Below are 20,317 nucleotides of genomic sequence, written 5' to 3' on the forward strand. Positions count from 1 at the left end.
GGAAACATCACAACCATTAACATCGTTACAGTTATTAGGCGGCGCCGCTGGGGGCTGCGCGGTGATACGAGCATGCTCACAACGAGGGGGGGTCAGTTTTAGTTCGACAACCATTCTTAAAAGGGGGGGGGAGGAGGAAAAAAGAAGTCGGCACACTACCGTTGAACTTCGTTTTAATGTTTCTCCACAAACGGTGAAAAAGACTAAAGTACAGACGAGGAATAATCATAATGTTGCGGCCAACATTATAAATATGGAATTATAAATTTAAAACATTTTCTGGTTTTAAAAAATAAATCTGGTAGTAAATGCAGCCGGGCGGGCTGTGCCGTTAGTAGGGCCGGTCTCTGCGCTCCTGGCGGTGCTCCCCCCTGCAAGACACAGGTGTCAGTCAGTGCCCAGCCCTCCCGGCTCCGCTCCGTGTGGCGTCGGCGCCCGGTGGGCTCCCCCACGCCCCCACGGCTCTCCCCCCCGCCCGCTCCCCACGTACTTGTCCATCTTCCCCGGGCCTCCACGCCTTCCGCCTCTGCCTCCTCCTCCCATCTGGTCCATAAGCGGGCCGGGCGGACCCCCGGGGCCCCCTCCTCTCCGGCCCCCTCCTCCGTAGCCGCCTCGATCCATGCCCCGGCCGCCTCTGAATCCACCTCTGTCTCCGCCGCGGCCGCCTCTGAACATCCCACCGGGGCCGCCGCGCTCCATCATTCCGCCGCCTCTGCTGCCCCGCATTCCTCCGGGGCCGCCTCTACCGCGGTCTCCACCTGGGGGAGAGGGAAGCTTCAGAGCAGGGAGAGCCGGAGCGCCCCGCAGCCCTCCCTCCCTCCCTCCTTCCCCCCGCACTGCAGCGGGGCACGCAGTGTTGGAAGGGGAGCCGCGGGGGCGGTGGGACCCCGGTGGGCAACGAAGGATGAGCGACGGCGACCGGCTCAGGACGGCACCGGCTGAGCTGGAGGGGGACCCAGCGGCCGGTGGATGGCAGTAAGGAAAACCACAGAGCCGAGAGACAAGGGGCTCACTGAGAGGGCAGTGCTGGGGAGCACGGAGGTCAAAGCGGCGCTCTGGGGAAGTGAGGAGCTGCAGAGAGCCGCGGGGAAGTGGCTCTGCAGCTCAGGAGAGCGGCTAAGCGTGGGAGGGCCGCAGGCAGAGCAGTCCCTGCATCCATCTCACAGCTCAGAGGATGGCTGCCCAGGGGGCAGGAAGCTGCCGCTCCTCAACATCCCCACGGCAGTCACAAAACTACCGGTGCCGCCGACCCAGCCCTGCCGTGAACTCAGCCACACGTACCTGGAGGGGGAAAAGGGGGTGGGAGAAACCCTTCTGGTTTAGGAGCCTTGCACTGATTGCACTCTGTTCTCCAAGCGAAGTTCTGGTTTCCACATCCCCTGCGTACAACAGAGCAGTCAGTAAGGAGCAGGAACGCACCCCCGGTTGGGTAACACCCAGCAGAACACAGCACCCACATGCAGCAGGGGGCTGCTGGGACCTGGAGCACGGTGAGCAGCCCAGCTCACCCCGCCTGCAGCACGGGGCTGCGATGCTCCACACTCTGGGGAGGGGAAAGAAGCTCCCCTGAAGACCCAGCAAGTTGTCAGGAGAAAGACCTGCATGTCTTGGCCAATTCCTCAGCCAGCACAGCCCCACTGTGCTGAGATGAAGGACGGCGGTCCCACAGCCCCGCAGGCTGGGAAAGGAAGGTGTTTCTGTGCAGGGAGGGCAGGGGGTACTTACGGATTGGGGCACTGCCAGTCCCCGGCACGGTGCTGCACGCTGCCTCCAGAGGGGTTTCCCCTGGATCCCCGTGGTCCTCTGGAGGAGAAGCCTCCCCTGTCGCCACCTCTGCCTCCCATCCGGCCCATGGGACCGCTTGGCCCACCGGGCCCCCCCGGGCCTCCAGGCCCCCCAGGACCTGCAAGGAGAGCCCCGTTAACACCGCCGGGCGGAGGCTGCAGGTGGAGGACGCTGTGCTGCAGGCTGAGCCCCTCAGGGGCCCGAGGGGACTGGATGTTACCTCCACGGAGAGGGGGAGGCATTCCCCGCTGATCCCGGGGGGGCATCCCGCCCCTCATGCTGTTCATCGGGCCCTTCTTCCGCGTGAGGCTGACTTTGAGCTTGCTGCCCTGGAAGTCCTTCCCTAGGAGGAACGCAAAGGCAAGAGCCTCATTTTGTGCTGCGGGTTTCCACGCAGAGCCTGGCATCACACACATCTTCCCAGAGCGCACACAGTGCACGGAGTCCATAATCACGTGGAACGCTGCAGAGCAGAAGGGCAATCCCAAAACGTCGCACCCCATACTCACCATCAAACCACTCAACAGCTGTTTTGGCAGTGGATGGGTCGTCGTAAGAGACTGTGGCATCTCCTTTTGGTTTGCCAGTTTCTTTGTCAATGTAGAGGTGTATCATGGGCTGCCCAGTCCTCTTGTTCATCTAGCAGGACATCAAAGCATTATTACAAGTCACACGTATACACTGAGTGGGGATTCTCTCCTTTGTTCTGCTTTTGATTTGAGATAACAGTTCCACTTGGCAACTCTGTGGTAGGAGAAAGGGCCCTCTGGCTGACCACGCCAACCAAATGCAGGAACTGGCCCAGCAGCCTCTCCTGCAGGCTCCCACGAGTGCAGGAATTGAGCTGCATCCTCCCCACATCCTCCTCCACTCTCTCCACCGCCCTGCTCTTCCAAGCTGTCACACATCCCACCAGCAGCAGATGCACAGAGGGATGCTTCCTCTGAGTCTGTAAGCACTGCAGCTTCTGCACGGCTGATGGAGGCACAGTTCCGTTGGGGAGCTTATGCTACAGTGCAGTTCCAGGCTGTGCCGACCTCACTGCCCATCAGAGCTGCTCAGCTCCATAGATGGGGCTGAATGGGACAGCTGGCAGGGAGGAGGCAGCCAACCCCCTTCTCTGTGCTCTGTGGGGGCGAATGGGTGCTCACACACACACACACACACAGACACACACACACACGTTCCTCTCACCTTGACAACCCCGCACTGTTTGAAGAAGTCTGCCAGATCCTCCAGGGTCACATTATCATTGAGTCCCTGCACATACACTGAGCTGTTGTCCGAGTCCTCATCCGGGTCCATAGGTGGGCCTAGGAGACAAATCTCAGCATCAGGCAGTGGGGAGAGGCAGCGATCCAGCAGCGCAGCACTGCCAGCACGTCACCCCTCAGCCAGCTGCAGCTTCTCTCTCAATAAGTGCATTTATGATGTGACACGGAACTCCAGGCACTGAGAGCAGCGCTGAGGGCTGAGCTGCCCTGTCTGCTCCCCGCTGCAGAGCCACCCAGCATGGCCAGGACACCTGGCTGCAACGTGAGACCCGAAGGCACGGCACGCCTCTGCAGCCTTCAGGTCCTGCACAGGGACGCTCACCCCCTCCTGCTGCAATAATTCCCTCCTTCCTTATGCTGACAGGGAACTACCAAACGTGCCCGTGCAGGAGGAAGCAAAGGGCTACGGGTGGGGGTGGACCAGGTTGCCCAGAGAAGTGGTGGTGCCCCATCCCTGCAGACACCCAAGGTAAGGGGATGGGGCTGCACTGATGGAGCTCTGGGTGTCCCTGTTTGCTGCAGGGGGCGGTTGGATAAGACGGCCTTTAAGGACCCCTTCCAGCTCAAACCATTCTGTGATCTTATAAGGAGGAAGGAGACTGCTGGACAAGCGCCTACAAGCTCCAGACTGCTGCAGCCTGGGACGTGCTTTCTCCTTGGCCAGAGCCCCCAGCTCCACGGAGAAGCACAAGCATCTCACAAACACGCGTGGGCTCCCACCAGTCCAGGTGCTCTGATGAATGAGGAATAAAGAAGCAGACGAAACCGCCCCAAAGAGACTGCAAACAGCAGAGCATCTCTGTACTCCTGCCAAGGAGGACAAGATACGGGGCAACATCTTCTGCGAGCTGAGGCGAGCACAGAGATCTCCACGCCACAAGCCTGGGAGGGGTCTGAGCAGTGACAATTACCTAAGTCAAGGTCCGGTCCTTCCTCCATGTGTCCTGCCAGTCGGGAGAGAACCATAAGAAGCAGTGTTAGTGCAGGCCTTGCGGGCTGAAGGAGCGACACACACATCACTATCTACTTATAACCACCGTTGGTTAAACTCCAACTGACCCGCACTGCAAAATCACCAGCAATGCACCTCTACGTGGCGATCGGTTCGCTGTTTTTAGCACCCTTTCCATCCATTAACCACTATTACACATTTTTTTTTTAATGCTTTACCAGGCCAATCCGTTTTAAGTTCATTAATAAAAAGTTACTTTAAAATTATCAAAATCCAAACCATTTATTTTCCCCAAATTACAGAAGTGGTTTCTCAATTCTTCCACGTTACCCTGTGTCCTGTCACCGCATACCCCTAGGCATGGCCGGCAGTACCCATTACAGTCTTGTTGCATACGTCATTTTAACCACTTAAAACTAATACAAATTACACTTTTGCTACAAACTGACTGCAAATTTTTTTTTTTTTTTTTTTTAAACACTATCCATTGTAATGCTCAAAAACTTACCACCAGGCTTATTGAAGCCACCTCGCTCTCCAGCGCTGCTGGGGGGATAAACGAAGAAATGAAGGCCTTTCCCTTTACAAAGCCAGTACCGCTCTGAGCCTCTGCGGCTCACTGGGAAGAAGGGCACTGGCTAAACATCTCCAAACAATGCATCTGTCTCTCTCTCTCTCATCTCGTCACTATGCCTTTCTTCAGGGCAGCTCGCTCAAATTTCCTTTACATACACAACCTCGCTTGTCTGGTTCTAGACACCACTTTGCTGTCGGTACCCTTCCATTACTTTGTATTGGTATTATCAGTGCAATACTTGGCAAAGGAAAAAACGACACAACCATCTCTGAGCGTTGCAAATCAGTTCCTGAGAGGCAGGGCGGGCTGCCTGCCGGTCGCTCCCTCCCTGCCGTGTGTCCACAAAGCGCACCCTCAGCCTCCCAGGTCCCTGACATTAACAGTTCAAAAGGGAGGAGACGACCACACGCGATGCCTACAACAGTTCGATGACATTCCCGCTCCAACCTCGCTATAAAGCCATACATTCAGGTCGCTACTGAACTTAACAAGTCTCTGAGGAGGAGAACTTACAGCATACAGCGAGGGCTCGAAGGCCTGGGGTGCGGCTTTGTGGGCACAGAGACCGGAACGCCAATCTGGGCACGTGCCAATGGCAGCTCGAGGCTTTTGGCAAAAGCTTTGGCTGAAGCTTTCGCTCACCAGTGCAGGCGAATTGGGAAAGGCCACCCCGAGAGCATTTGGTGATTCTCGCTCTTTTTGTTTGGGAAAGGCAAAAGCTGTTTGGGAGGAGACGAGCAGAGGAGGGAGAGCACCACTATTTTCTAGCAAGTATTGCACCTCTAATACTGGAAAAAAGAGAAAAGTTGTCAATACACATTTCAAGCTGTAGCATGCAGCTTTGCCTCCTCTGGTTAAAGTACACACCGTTCACGTCACGTCTCTCTTTTTAAACACATACGTTTACACTTTTTGGTTATTTTTAATGTTACACAATTCTAAAGTAGTATACCTCCTCTGGTTTTATTACCAAACAACAAGTATTCAGTTACCAAAGTTACAGAAGGATTCCATTTATACAGTGAATACATTTGGTTAAAAATATTCTATGTATATTTTTCCTCTCCATATGGACACCGTGTCTAGTCCCACTTTTCATTATGCTGCCGGCTGAGTACTGAGTACGGGTACTTTTTAAGTACTGAGGTGTATACAAGGCTCTCACTTTGTAACCTGTAGCATATAAATGCGACAAAGCATGTTAAAAAGTTTCCATGTTTAACAGCCAATGAAAATATAAAATAACCGAGTCAATGAAAAAGGGCACGTTAATAACATCGAGCTCCTTACCTGCTGGAGACACTGAAATCCATCATCACAGCACGATTAGGAGGGCCGAGTTCCCCTACCTGCCCCTCGGTGCTCACAGCAAGGCCACCTTTTCCATGGATGGCACAAAGGCCGCGTCCATGAAGCGGGGGGCCCTCCCTTACGCTCCAGCCAGGAGGGAATCGCTAGGTGCGTTATTCCAGATTGGGTTACAGTGCGAAATCTGAGAGGGGACGGATCTGTGGCATGGCACGCTCCAGAGGGGCTACAAATTTTGGATGTGATGATAGGCATTTCAAGTGTCTACGTCTACTTTAAATTGTTAGAGATAAATACATCATGGGTGAAATCTTTATGCAGAACCGTGGGATTCTGTTCCACTCGAGCCAATTCCAGCCAGGCGCACTCCAACACGAGCGAGGCTTTTCCTTCTCTTTCCACGTATCGGTGGTTCATTTCTCCGATAAAGATTTCATCCCACTTCATTCTGGCAGAGCTATGCAGAATGGGACTGCACCGGGCTGTACGACAGCCCTACGTGTTGCCTACCAGTGAGAAGCTGCAGCTCCACCTGCCCTGCCAACACGAGGGCTGGCACTCCGCACCCCATCACTTCCAGTGAGCACCTAGGGGCACTCTGCATAGCTCTGCACTGCAGTGTGAGGGGATGGAACACACACAAAGCTACGTCTTCCTTCCCTTATGAGCCTCTGGGATCAGTCCTCCTTCCTCACCTTTATCAAAGCAAACATCACAGATGGGGAGACCAACAGCTGACCTGAAGACACAGGTTTACCAAACCAGATTTTGCCATCAGTTAAAATGGCCAAACTGGTTTAGAACACCTGAAAGCTCCAATTGGGGAGCAGTCCTGGAAGCCAAGCCAGAGCTTTATATGGTCCCGGGGTCATCCTTCACACTTCAGCCAAGCTCCAAGTGTTCTGACACTCAGAGTCAGGGCTTCAACAGCAGCAATCTGCCCCACACATACACTTATGATGTAGCTCTGCATGCTAAGGCTGACACGAGGCTTCTGCCTGGTACATACCTGACCTGTCAAGTTCCCCATTAGTGGGTGAGGCACAAGAAGTGAGTGACTCCTGGACCTGGCAGAAGGTTTGTGTGTGTTCAATCCAAAGTTACTGTTAAACCCCACAGAGGACTTCACCTCTGCATGACCACGAAGGGAGCTGAAAGTTCCAGGTTTAGCAATACCCCTGGCTGCCCCGGGCCCAACCAGCTGCAGGACAGAAAAAACACACATCCTGCTCCTACTTCCCCTCAGGTAATATTTCCATGGATTAGAAGCAATGCTGCTACAGAGATGTTATCCATGGAAGTACAGCTGGGAATGTCAACCTTTCAGTCCCTTCTTTCCATTCTCAAATCCTATGGGTAAAACAGAATTAGGTAAAAGGAGAAAAGATTTGCTCTTACCCCATTCCACCGCGTCCTCCTCCCCGCCCACCTCTGCTCATGCCTCCACGCTCATATCCCCCTCTTCCCCTGCCCCGGTTATCAGGGCCGCTCATATTCCGGTTCTCTCCTGGGCCTGAAAACCCTCCAGATTCCTGTCCATACACGTTCATGCTGCTGGGATGGTCCTGACGGAACGAGCCTGAGGAAGAGAGCAACAAAAACATCACGAGGCTGCAGACAGGAGCGGGTCCCGTCCTATTTCTCACTGCCTTCAAGCACTGGAACATGGGCAGTACCACGTGGAAGTCCCTTGCTGAAGTGCTGACAGGCACTGTGTTATTCATGGGGATCTGAAGTCAGGCCCCACCAGTCTGACCTCTGCACAACGGACCCTGGATTGCTTATACTGAGCCTTGCCCAGCCCAGCTCAGTGGCACTCTGCATTTCTGTGTTTTATAGCCACCCACCCACCTCCAGGGCAGTGAGGGGAGCATGGCAGCGCTCGACTGAACCAGCCTGGCTGTTTTGCAGTGAGAAGGGGCAGAACTCAGCCACAGTGCTTTCCCTTCAGATCCTTCAGACCCAAAGTAGTGCCAAGTCTCCTTCAGAGGCAGCTCACTCAGGAGCAATGGAGACCAACCCCTCCCACAGCAATGCCAAAGCCTTAGGCTCACTCACTCTGCTGGCCATAGCTGCTGCTCTGCTGGCTGTACTGGCTTGGGGGCTGGCTGTAGGATCCAGTCTGGGGTGGGTAACTCGTTGGGGGTGGCTGCTGCGCGTAGCTGCTCTGCTGCCCATAGCTGGTCTGCTGGCTGTAAGTGTTCTGCTGCCCGTAGGTGCTCTGCTGGGAATAAGTGCTCTGATCGTAACTGCTCGGCTGTGTGGAGGAATAGCTGGAAGACAAAAGCGTTTTAGAGATGGGAAGATAAGCCAATTCACTCAGACACCTGCATCAGGCTGCAGGAGTGGCTCACGCAAGAAAGTAATGCAATTATAAGGCATGTGTGCTACTGCAAACCACTTATAAAGCTGAAGTCATCCCACAGAGGCTGCTTTGACAGCGGGAAGAAAAATAAACCTACAAGCAAAATCAATGTGATCATCTGCAGTGCACCTCTGGGAAAGAGGCTGAAGTGCCAGGGTAAAATGAGTGGCAACGCAGTTAACAGGCTTCCTTCTGCCTCAGCTCTGAAATATTCTTAGCTGGTGGACAATAAATCTATTCATCCTCACAGAACCCAGCCTTTAAAACTTTCAAAACGTACATTGTAAAACTTAGCATCAACACATTAAGGACACCTGAGGGGAGAGGTGAGCCCCTTCTGAAAACCGTGTGTAAGGAGGGAGCTAAAGGCCACTTCCACACCTCATACTCCAGAGATTCTCCATCTGCAGGGCAGAACATTACAACCAAGGCTGAGGAATAGGCTGAGATGCTCAATGCTTTCTTTACTTGTGACTTTAATAGTCAGAGCAGTTATCCTCACGGTATCACTACAGGCGTGGGACAGAGTGGCTGGAAAGCTGAGTGGAAGAAAAGGATTTGGAAGTGTCAGTCAACTTCCAGCTGAATGTGAGCTGCACCTCGAGTACTGTGCTCAGTTTGGGGCCTCGTACTATGAAAAAGACACCGAGGCCCTGGAGTGTGTCCAGAGATGGGGAACGGAACTGTGAGTGGTTCGGAGCACAGCTCTGCAGGGAGTGGCTGAGGGAACTGGGATGGGTCAGCATGGAGAAGAAGAGACTCCAGCAGTAGAATCATAGGGCTGTTTGAGTTGGAAGGGATCTTTAAAGAACATCTAGTTCAGTTGCCCTGTACTGAACAGTGACACCTACAGCCTGATCAGGAGCTTAGAGCCCCATTTCCCTGACCTTGGGTGTCTGCCCCATGGGACAGGGCACCACAACCTCTCTGGGCAACCTGTGCCAGTCCTTCACTACTCTAATAGTACAAAACTTTTTTTCCTATGTAAATCTCCCCTCTTTTAGTTTGAAACCACTTCCTCTTGTCCTATCACCACAGACCCTGCTAAAATGTCTTTCCCTTTTTTCTTATCTTCCTCCCATCCCCTCCCCCCACCCCACCTTCAGAAACTGAAAGGCTGCTCTCAGGTCTCCCTGGAGGTTCAGGTTGGATATTAGGAAACATTTCTTCTCTGGAAAAGTGGTGACTCATTGGCACAGGCTGCCCAGGGAGGTGGTGGAATCACCATCCCTGGAGGTGTTCCAGAACTGTGGAGATGCAGCACTGAGGGATGAGGTTTAGTGGTCATGGTGGTAATAAACTGACAGTCGGACTCAATGATCGTAGAGGTCTCTTCCAACCTTAATGATCCCACGATTCTGTGATTCAACCCTTGCCTTATCTCTAGAGCTAGTACCGCTCCAAAGAACCACCCCTTCCTCCTCCCAGGATACTAAACCTCTTTCTACACTCACTCACCTAAAAACCCTTGAGAAAAAATCCTTTTGCCCCAGTTAACTCAAAGCTCCCATGCTAGTCACAAGAAGCTTCACTTTCTGAAAGAATTACCTGGTAGGAGGATAGGAGGGAGGTGCAGTAACTGGCTGCATCGGGTAGCTGGCAGGCACCTGGGGGTAGCTGTAGTTGCTCTGCCCATACCCTAGGCTGGGCTGGCTGTAGCCTGTTGTACTCGACGGTGGTTGGCTGGTCTCTGCTGGTTTGCTGCCATCTTGGGGTCTGGAAGTAATAATGAACAGTAAGGAGACACAAGCACAGACCTCCACAGGTGGAAGCACCAGAGGTGTACAGATCCCCTGTGGCAGGATGGTACTTTCTTTGGGAAGGGTTACAAATCAGCACATCAGTGCTGGTCACTCAATAGCAGCTAGTGCGCACACGCTGAGCACTGAACATTTTACCCACTGCACACTGCCACCAAGGAACAACAACCTGAACTGAGAGCACTTGGAGAGCAGCACAGCTTCTGTTTGCCAGCTGCATTATGAAACCTACAGCGAGGGGTTCAGACTTTGGCTCTAGGAACAGAGGATGTGAAACTGCCAGGAAAGTCGGTCAGTAGCACTGCCCCTCTGCTCTGTTTTGCACAATGCTTGTAGATGATTAGCTCCAAAGCAGCAAGAAATGCTGCCACTTAAAGGCACCATTGTTCGGTTTAGAATCCAGTGCAAGCAGATATTGCCCCACATACGTTATCTGATGAAAGGGAGAGGATGTTTAGCATTAACTCTCAAGGCCTGAAAATAAAGAGAACTCTTTGCATGCAGTTTGCATGTCCCCTTCTGCTTAGAATTTCAAAGTGTTTATCAGAGCTAAATGAAAAAAAGAACTGAACTACTTTTATTGTACAAGCTGGGAAGAATATTTAAAATGGCACCAGGATTCACACTTCAGTGTAATCTGAGAGACATGGCCAGGGCTGTGTCATGCTCTGGCCTCGTTATTCAGGAGCAGCTACTGCAAACATCAGGTAAATGAATAAAGCAGTTATGACTAGCTTTTAAGTTTCCGTTCCACGTTCTAAACCTGTAATATCTTCAGCAAACAATTAAGGTGAACATGCTACTGACAGTGTCCAGACACAAGGGATTTAAAAAGGAAGTTGTCTTCAGCATGTGCAGCCACTTAAGAAATCACAGGGCATAGCATCATCCTAAGCACCCTGTGACTCAAGCAGAATGGTCCATTTTCTGGTCCAGATCATGAGTCAAGTGCTCATTTGTGCTGCCTGGTTGCTCTGTCTATTTCCCAGTAGCAGCGCTGACTCACTGTGCCAGAACAGAAGCACCTACACAGCTTCTTCCAGCTCTGAAAATGTTGTGGGATCGGCTGCAGCAAGAGCAAAGCTTAAATGCAACAGGCAGAGAAAAAAATGGAAGCAAAACCAGCAGGGGCCTCAGTTCAGCTGGCGGTGCCCTCGGACACGTCAGCAGAGCAACACACGGCCTCAGGAGGAGACAGACACACACGTTACCTCGGGGGAACGGCCGCAGGTGGCTGCTGCCCATAGGCTGGGTAGGCAGGCTGGGTGCCATAGGATGGTGCTGCGTAGGAAGCCTGGGTGGTGGTAACCGTAGCAGTGCTGGTGTCGTAGGCGGCCGTGCCGTAGCCCTGGACGGGCTGACTGTATGCGGGGGGGGCAGTCGGGGCCGTGTAACCTGCAACAAACCACAGCCTCATCATCAGACCAGCACGGCCACCTCGCTTTGCTCGATTCCATTCCTGCTCGTGGTCTGTCAGAGCTCAGAAACCGCTGCAGAAACCTCACAGGTGGCCTGAGTGTGCCTAATGAACCCACAGCATCCCCTCGCCTCCCTTGCAAAGCCCCCACCCCGGGGAAGCTCAGCCTGCCCCAGAAATACCCCCTCCATCCCCAGCGCACACCCCGAGGAGCCTTCTGGAAGCCAGCCTGCCACCAGCATCCAAGGGCTGTTTGCTCACAGCACCTGAGGCTCCTGGCTAATGCAGCACAGCAGGGCAGGCTGAGGCACGCAGCGCCTTCTTTTGTCCAGTGGGCTACACAAAGCTCCTCCTGGCCTTACAGTCAAAGAAACGCAATTAATTGGAAAAGCGCAGTCCCATCCCGGCAGCTTTTTTGAGAAACAAAAGCACAAAAGTGCACTGGGCAGACAGAGCAGTCTTTCTGAGCCCTTTGTAAGCATCACTCAAAACAGCAATTCTAGAAACTGAAGGAAAGCACTTTACGTTTGCTTTAGCTTAAGAGAAAGGTCAGGAGCCGCCTTGTGCGTCGGTTTTTAAGATGTTTTACGTCCCTTCTCTTCTCTTACAATTTCAGTCTGCTGCAGCTAAAAAGCTCAGAGCTCACATATTTATTTCTGAACAGTTTTACAAGAATATCTCAGATCCCAAACCAGCTCCACTGAGATCACTGCTCCCAGCAGCAGTTGCTAGGGAATTCAGCTGACCGTTTGGCTTGGCAACAAAGATGAACAAACCAAGTATTGCCACAGTGGCTTTTTTATAGTTAAGAACCACGCAAGCTGGTTTTCCAATTATGAAACAAAGATTTGCATGAAAAGCTACCAATTAAAAATTTTGTTAGCAAAAGCTCATTTACAAAAATATTAAAAAATCAATTGCTAAAAAGCAGCCAACCGGTTTCAGTCTTACTGAAGTGATCTTAATTGCATCAATTAAGGTAACAGCTTCTCCATCACTCAATACTTTTTATTAAACACAGGACACTCGTGACCTCCTCTTTACACGGCACGTCAGGCAAATTGTGCTGTAGGCTTTTGATTTTGATTCCTCCCTTTCCAGAACGAAAGCACTCCCTGCAGGATGAAGTGCGTGCTCCTGCTGAAGCACCTCTCTGTGCCCTGCAGGTAACTGCTGGAAAATCAGGGTTCTCAAACCAGAAAGGAGACGAAGAGAAGTGAAAGGAGAAGTGGGTGCAGCAAACAAAACCAAGCTGCAACGTCCTGCCCTGTGCTTTACTCCTGAGCTTTCCAGTTGGTCCCAGCACGCCGACGTGGGGCTCTGAGTAGGAAGAAGTCTTTCTCTCTGCTCCATCTGCAAGTCCAGTCCCCAAGTTGTTCCCTGTGCCTGCTGCCCTGCACGCTTATCACATCACCACCCTCCTGAACGCCGTGGAGCAGCTTCCCCATCGTGCTGCTGCCGAGCTGGGAGCAGGGAAGTTCCCCTCCTACCAGGAGACAGGGGCAGGCTGCTGGCAGGCAGTTTTCTTGGTTGTTCAGCCGTGCCTGGCTGCTCAGAATGTTACTGGAGAGCGGGACTGAGGTGAATTTAAACAGGATTGAGTGAGCGTGGCTTTCAGTGCCTCAGACAAAATTAAACAGCTCAATGTGAGCCAGCACAGTGCTTCCACATTACACAGCTGAAGGAATCCTTACTTTAAGTGGCTGAAGCCTCACCTCTTATTAAAAGAAACCAACAAAACCTGCTGTTTGCAGTACGGTCTGACACGTGTGCCACTGAAACCACAGCCCTGAGCCCAGCCCTGGGGAGCAGCACACAGAGACAGCCGTCCTCCTGAAAGGTGCCCTCATGGTGCCACCACGGGCAGCGCTGCCTTTTTACATCGTCCGAGTGGGTTTGCTAATTGCAGGCTCTGCACAGGCATCAGAATAAAGAGGAGGAGTAAATCATCCTGAATTTTGATGCTTTGGCTCTGGATGGAGCATTTCCCTTGTGCAGGCAGCTCGGCAGGAAGCATTTGCACCAGAGAAAGAAAAGGCTGCGATTTAACATCCTGCTGGCCTGAATTTTCATTTCAGCCACTTAGTTTAAACGCTTAGAAAACCCTCAAGAGCTGTACTTCTGAGGGGGCCATTTGCACAACATCATTTCTCCCTCCTCCTCCCAGCAGTCGGTAATAGAAATGGTGAATCTGCAGAACAGATATTGTAAGAAAAGAGGAATGGGAGAGCTCTGATAACCTGCTATAAGAAGTGCTGTTGCACGGCTCAGTTTCCTCACAAATCATCCACGCCTGTGAGCAAAACCCTTATTGAAGTCCAGGAATTCTTCACCAGGAGGGGAAGCTTTCAGGATTAGGTCCTCAGAGAACAGCAACTAAAAACTGTAGTCAAAGAGGCTCATTCTGAAATAAGCAGGCTTCAGGCCAGCCAGCAGCAGTTTTCAGAGCTCCCTCCTGATTCAAGCTGTGCTAGAAGCTCTCCACAGGGTCCTGGTGCCCAAGGGAAGCTGACTCCTGCTTGGCACAGACACCTCCCAGCAGAGGTGCAGAGAAAAGGAAGCAGGGGCTGCTCAGTCTGCTTCCTTTTGGTGTAACAGGTTATTGGGGTAGACAACACAGCTAAGGGAATATTTACTTCCAATTCTGAGCAGTGGGAGCTGGTTATCTTTACAGAGCTGTTCCCATCTACTTCAAGTACATTTAGACTTGGAGATTTGAAATCATATTTTCATCCCCAAATGATGATGTTAGAAAGCCAATAACCGTAACAGATGCAGCTGTTTATTTACTCTTGCAATTCGTGCTTACATCTTGCAGTGATTAAAGAGCAACCCACGACCACAGTGCTGATTAATCCCCCTATTCACTTGCTGCTGGGAGCTGCAGAGCAGCCTGCAGGCTCTGACCCTGAGGGGTTGGACAAGGGGACTCCAAGTCACCTTCTGCAGCCACAGCAGGAAAGAGGAAGGTGAGGAAGCTGCAGAGGTCCCAGCCTGAGACATGGTCCCAGCAGGCTGTGTCTGCACTGTATTGGAATTTCCCCAACAAAGGTGGCATCTTAAAAAAAACCCAACACAATAATAATACACTGTTAAGACAAAGAGTCACTCTGCTTTTAGCTAACTGAGAACTGCACTAATTCCTCTGCTAAGAAAAAGCGATGAGAAAAATAAATTGAAATTCAAATGCAAACACAGCTCGTCTTTTGGGGCGTTAGGATCAGTGCCCCAGGCAGCACCACAGGCTCTGTTTTGGATGAGAAGCCAGAACTGGTGTTCAGCAGAGGCAGTGATGGACAGACAGGCCTTCAGCACCATCAGCCTCATTTGCACAGCTCCGGCTCCTGAAGGAGAGGCAGGGAGAGGAAGAATAAACACAACCTGGCACTCTGCCTCGAGAGCAACACTGACAGCTCCCCCACGGACAAGTGCTGCACGGGTTGAGGCAAATCATACTTGAAGGTCTGAAAAAAAAAAAAAACACCTTTCATTTGGCCACTTCCTGAGTTTTATTTTCTTAGATGAAAAGAAACCAAAGTGTTTTGCCTAAAAAGCAGCCGTGCAGAAGAGATGCCTGGCATTATTATTAATCCAGGAAATATACTCTTGGAGAGCAAGCACAAACACAACCCTTGCAGGAATGGAGTCAGCAGGAAGGATTAAGGGACTCCAACGTTCCCAAGAAAAATATGGGAAGTCCACAAAACAATCTTTCTGCCCATTTACGTGCACAGATTGCTAAAGGGAAGGAGAAATCCAGTGGATAACTGGCTAAAATCTTCATTCTGCAGGATACCTACCAGCCAGAGATTTTCCTCACCCATGTAGTTTAAGTGCTATGTAACTGGACACACTGTAGGACAGTGCTTTCCTCTCTGCCTCTTCCTTGGAAGCATTCCCCAGCAGCTTCTGTGGCCAGGTACCCACAGGCACACTGCCTGCCTGCTCTGGTATTCCCACGCTTCAGGAAATACTTAACAAGGCTGCCACTCTGAGAGACATTTGCAACCAAGGATGAATCTGCAGAAAACGGTACCCAAAGCACTGCTTGAAGGAAAACTCGTTCCCTTTTTCAAAGTCTCCTGAGATTGTAAGCCAAATATATATCAAAAGTGAATGATGTCTCAATAGTTTCTTTCAGATGCTGAGACATTCGAATGTACAAAATTGCAGTTCAAAGAGCACACGTTGAAATAGTGGACAGAGCATTTATGAGCACGTGGAGTATGCATCCACACTGTAAATCCAAAGACATCACATGAAACATGCAGAGATGGTGGTCAGGACATCTGGACACGTCTAACCATGCTGTTTACCCTTTAGGGAATAGTAGAACAATGGTTTCACCTGAAACATCTCAGCACGCCTGTCCCGAGTGCTTAGGAAGCTTCCTGCACAAAGTTACACCACCCAGCCTTTTCAAAGCTGCTCGTTACAGAAACGTGGAGACTGCAGACAGCACTGCAGCCTAGCACACTCTTAGTGTACACAGTGTGATGGTGCAAGTGTTTGGTGCTAAAAGCAAGGGGCACCTAAAGGGTTAACACTGCAAGTTTAGACGGGATGAGATGGCATTTTCCATGCAAGAGTGAGCAGGATAGTCAAACCTGTACTGGTCCCTTCTACTGTGGGAAGCACAAGACAAAAAGTAGAGGGTACACTATCAGAACAGGCATACATCACTTTCACTGATTTGATTTTCAGGCAGGACATGGCTCAGGACATGGACTCAGTGGGCTCAAGAGCAGCCAGAACAGGCACTCGTGAGGAGCACTGCTGGGTAGCTCGCGTTTGCTGCGCTCTTTTTAAGTACAGCCCATTCTGCAGCCATGCTTAGCTCCACAGCATGAACCAGCACCCAAAAGGCTCCCTGAAAAAAATGAAATGGCTCCATTTACTTGCTCGGGGCGTTCAGCCCACCCACACCTTCGCATCATTTGAACCTGCAGGCTCCCAAGGAAGAAAGCCCTTCCCACAACACAGTTCGGGCCGGAGCTCCCCGACACAGACCTGAACCCAAGTCCTTCCCCAGCATCGGTCAGCCCTGCAGCTCTTACCAGTGGGGGGCTGCCCATAGGACGTGGCATACGCAGTCTGCCCATACGTTGCAGTTGTCTGAGGCTGTGTGTAGCTGGCATCGGTGGGCTGTCCGTAAGTCCCGTAGCTCTGCTGCCCGTAGGTCTGCTCCAGAGATGAGAGAGATTTAATTTGTGAGCAGAAACGACTCGCACGTGTCTCACAGATACACACAGATTGTTTTGGTGCTGTACACAGACTGGGGGGATCTGTGTTACCTGGTTTACTGAAAGCAATCTGAGTCAAGCCAAGGCTACTCTGAAAGATTGGGCGCTACTGCAAATTTCAGTTCAGATCTGTAATGAAGTTACAAATGCAATTTTTCAATGCCAGGACCAGAGGAGAAGCCTCTTACACATTCACAAAACACTCTCTATGTGCTCTATGTAAAGAGAAACAGGACAGCATCCAGCTCCTCATAACTGCCCAGGCACATAGCAATATTGGCAGGTGCCTCCTGAGAGCTAACCTGCAGCACTGGAGTGGGGCTACCCAGAGTGCACAGCTGCATGAAGCAGGACATCAGCTACTTCAACTAGCATTCACCAGAAGAAATCTATTTAAGCTTTCAGTGAAGTTATTTTGAATATTCTTCACACCCACCAGCCAACATTTGTCAAAACCAGTTTATGTGGGCACCTGAGGATGGGTTCAGCAGGAGCCACGCTGCCCCAGCACCTTGGCATTCAGCAAGGGACCAGCTCTCACCCCACAGCCTGCTCCAAGTCCAGCCCAAAGGAGTGCTGCTGCCTTGCTCAGCCCTGAGTTCAGCTCTGCAGAGCAACCCTTTGGCTGCAGCAGGCTGTGTGAGGAGACTGGATTAGTACAGAGCTGCTGATGCTGTGGTTTTGCCAGCTTGAGAGCCCACAGCCTTCTGTCAGTCAGCCTGAACCTCGGGCACCAGCCAGCTGCCAACAGCTGTGTGCTCAGCAGTTGGGTTTGGGGGAAACTCTAGTTAGAGCTCAAGCAGCACTAAGACAAGCCTCAATGTCCAGATTTTCAGAGATATTCACTGGCTTCTGAGAATTAAATGCCTGTGTAACTTTTGAGCCAGCCTCCCCGGCTCACAAGCAGTACAGATCTTAATCAAGCCAACAGATTTCAAAGACAAAAACTTTGATCAGAGTGAATTTTCCACTATCTGTGGAAGCTCACTGCACCCAGAGGCACGAGATGCTGCAAACCTCGTGTGGCAACTTGCCTGCTGCTGAGCATGAGCTGTTAGCATTGCACTAAATGATGCTGAAGCCTCCTGTTCTTATGCCTGCCAGCCTGCTTACACCTTCTGTGTAACCTGTGCTTTCAGCAGCAGTTCTCGCAATTCTTCTCTCTCAACATAATTATTCAAAATGGAAAGTATCGTCATTCTCAATTCAACTGACCCAGATGCCAAGACAACCTCTGCTCCTCCTGTAACAGTGATGCTTTTGCAGAGGTATCTGTGCAGCCTCACCTGCCACAAGCTGGCAGCTGTGGGCAGCAGCACAAAGCCCAGTTAGCTCTGCTCTGTAATGCTCCAGCACAACAGCTTTTGTGTGCAGAACACAGAAACGCTTTTGGGTGGCAGGATCTTCCTTCCAAAAAAACACTCTCTAGAGATGCTGGGGAAAGTCAATCAAGCTGACTTCAAAAACCACTCTTGTACTTTGCATATAACTGTGGTTTCGGTAACTTCAGTAACCAGCAGTTTGCAGTCTAGCCAACTAACAACACTAATAGCTTTAACTACGATAACTCCATGGAAAAGAAAGAAATCTATCCTCTCCTCCTAACTTTTCCAACTGCTGCCACCACATAAATGGCAATTTCCCCTTTTTTTTTCTCCTTTTTCAGCATTCTCTCTCCTACACCACCAAGTAAAACACCCACTGACATGTAAGTGTCAAACGTACACCAAGAATTAGGCTTTTATCCTCCTGGCAACAACTGGGATACATTAACAAGGAAGAGAACGTGGAAGCTCCCGGACATCGAGGCAGTTTCACTTTAAGCACACAGCGCAGGCTGTGTGGGAAGCTACAAGACAGCTCCTAATGACAGATTTTGATGCTGCTCAGAATTTTCCAGGGCTGAAAGAGAGCTGCTGGGATCCCAAGGAGGGTCAGAAGCCCTCCTGTGCTTTACCTGCGTGGTCTGTGCGTATCCTTGGGCTGGTTGAGGTGCGTACGCGCTGTAGCTGCAAAATGAATTTGAAGATATTTACAATGCATCCCAGTGCTTGTGCAAGACATACATCACACAACAGCTTTTTATAGCCAAATGCTTTCTGCATTCGTGTTAAAGTGTTTAAACTGTGGAAGCAGTACAAATCCAAAGGAAAACCAAAGGATTTGCAAAGCATACCTGAGCTAAGACTAAACCACAATTACTGCACGCTTACATCACGACTTTTTACAACAAAAGACCATAATGCTACTTACCCCTGCTGAGCTGCAGCTTGGCTATAGGTGCTATAATCTACAAGAAAAAAAAAAAAAAGGAAAGAAAGGTTGACAAAGACTTAACAAAATTAACAGTGTAACGGCACAGCAGCTGGAATTTCCTCCCGCAACTTGAAAGAGCTGCTATAAACCCCTGGAAATCTAGTTTCAAAAGAGTAAGGTAAATGCACTTTCTCAACCTTCTTAAAGGAAACGAAACCTCTCTTCCCTTCATTGTTTCTGCTGTCTGCAGCAGCAACTTTGATCTCGAATGACCCCACTTTAATTTAACTGCCACCTTGGATGGCACCCAAGGGGACGGGGAGTGGGGTTTGGAACAAAAGAAACACGGGGGCTGACACTTACAAAAAGCCCCTGTTTCAAAGGGCCAGGTTGTAAGTCCTTGAGTCTGTAAGAAACACAGCGCTTCACTCCTTCTATTTAACTTTCAAGGACACCAACGCATCACTGGAAAGTTCTAACTCTTTTCCCCAGGAGGGTTTGAGACCAGCAGCTGGCAGCAATTCCTTCCCCCAAGTCCCAGCCCATGCCAATACTGTGATTTAGAGGAGAACTGAAATCCAGAAAATCCAACCAGAAAAAAAAAAACAAAACCTCTGCTGAACTGGCTTGCTGCTAGGGATGGAAAATGCATGCAGATGGCAATTACAAGGCTATATTTGAAACGATTACAGCTCCTACAGGCACGCTTTCCCTCCAAGTCACCAAGTGTTTCCAGTTCCCACCTAGAGCAAATGGCAGCAACGCATCCATCCCTAAGACCCAACCTTTCCTGGGGCTCCTCCAGCTCTCCCAGGACCAGAAAGGTCCCAAGGACAGAGATCAGGAACGCGCTCAGACTTTCCTCATAGCATCCTGCGCTGGAATCAGAGACCAAACGTGAGCAGAGCTCTGCTCAGAGCCAGGCAGCCCACACAGAAAAAAGTTCTGGCATTTCTGCTGCCACCACACTTTGTATTAAACTGGTCTCTACTGAAAAAAAAAACCGAGGACTGCGAGTTTGCAGAGCCTGCCCGAAGACTTCCTACACCCTCAATCCTCCCTAGAGCAGAATGTTACCACCCTGCTACCGCTGCAGCTGATGGAGCACCAGGAATCGCGTTAAGAATTCAGTTTTCATCCACCACAAGCTTTCCATAAACCACAGGACGGGTCGGAAGGAGCCTGAAGCACAGCTCAGCCCCAAGCCCCGGGCTGCTCGTCCCCAGAAGCTCGAGCTGCCCAGCGCCCACCCGTGCAACGCAGCAGCCCGGTGGATGGAGCACGCACAGCTCCGCACGCCTCCAGCCACCCCGCCGCCCTGCCGACCCGCAGTTCCTTCATAACCCCCCACCCCCTCCCTTATCCGACTGTAAAGCCTTC

General features: G+C 51.1%; 2 protein-coding genes across 2 annotated transcripts in view; both read right to left on the reverse strand.

Moving 5' to 3' along the window:
• The window catches only part of LOC104913600 (EMI domain-containing protein 1-like), a 3,300-nt gene extending 3,226 nt beyond the window's left edge, over nt 1-74 (reverse strand). Inside the window, exon 1 of the mRNA XM_019620939.1 lies at nt 30-74. Coding sequence (XP_019476484.1) covers nt 30-74 — 45 coding nt within the window. The remainder of the gene's footprint in view (nt 1-29) is intronic.
• Nucleotides 75-156: 82 nt separating this feature from the next.
• On the reverse strand, nt 157-19,708 carry EWSR1 (EWS RNA binding protein 1). The gene is made up of 17 exons (XM_010720525.2): nt 19,681-19,708; nt 18,935-18,971; nt 18,639-18,690; nt 16,496-16,619; nt 11,233-11,416; nt 9,810-9,977; nt 7,955-8,169; nt 7,295-7,475; nt 4,520-4,557; nt 3,971-4,003; nt 2,980-3,098; nt 2,295-2,424; nt 2,006-2,128; nt 1,726-1,903; nt 1,282-1,379; nt 491-758; nt 157-371 (listed from the first exon to the last, which is right to left on the reverse strand). Exons 1-17 carry the CDS (start codon nt 19,706-19,708, stop codon nt 332-334), a joined length of 2,016 nt encoding a protein of 671 aa, XP_010718827.2. The 3' UTR covers nt 157-331.
• Between the last annotated feature and the right edge of the window lie 609 nt (nt 19,709-20,317).

The sequence above is a fragment of the Meleagris gallopavo genome, chromosome 17, assembly GCF_000146605.3.
Source record: "Meleagris gallopavo isolate NT-WF06-2002-E0010 breed Aviagen turkey brand Nicholas breeding stock chromosome 17, Turkey_5.1, whole genome shotgun sequence".
In the NCBI taxonomy this organism is placed as follows: Eukaryota; Metazoa; Chordata; class Aves; order Galliformes; family Phasianidae; genus Meleagris; species Meleagris gallopavo.

Coding starts and splice junctions, on each gene's coding strand:
- EWSR1 (XM_010720525.2), bottom strand. CDS start 19,708: ATGGATGCGTTGCTGCCATTTGCTCTAG. Junction 4,004..4,519: donor TGGCTTCAATAAGCCTGGTG/GTAAGTTTTTGA, acceptor CCCGACTGGCAG/GACACATGGAGGAAGGACCG. Junction 372..490: donor GGCCCGGGGAAGATGGACAA/GTACGTGGGGAG, acceptor TGTGTCTTGCAG/GGGGGAGCACCGCCAGGAGC.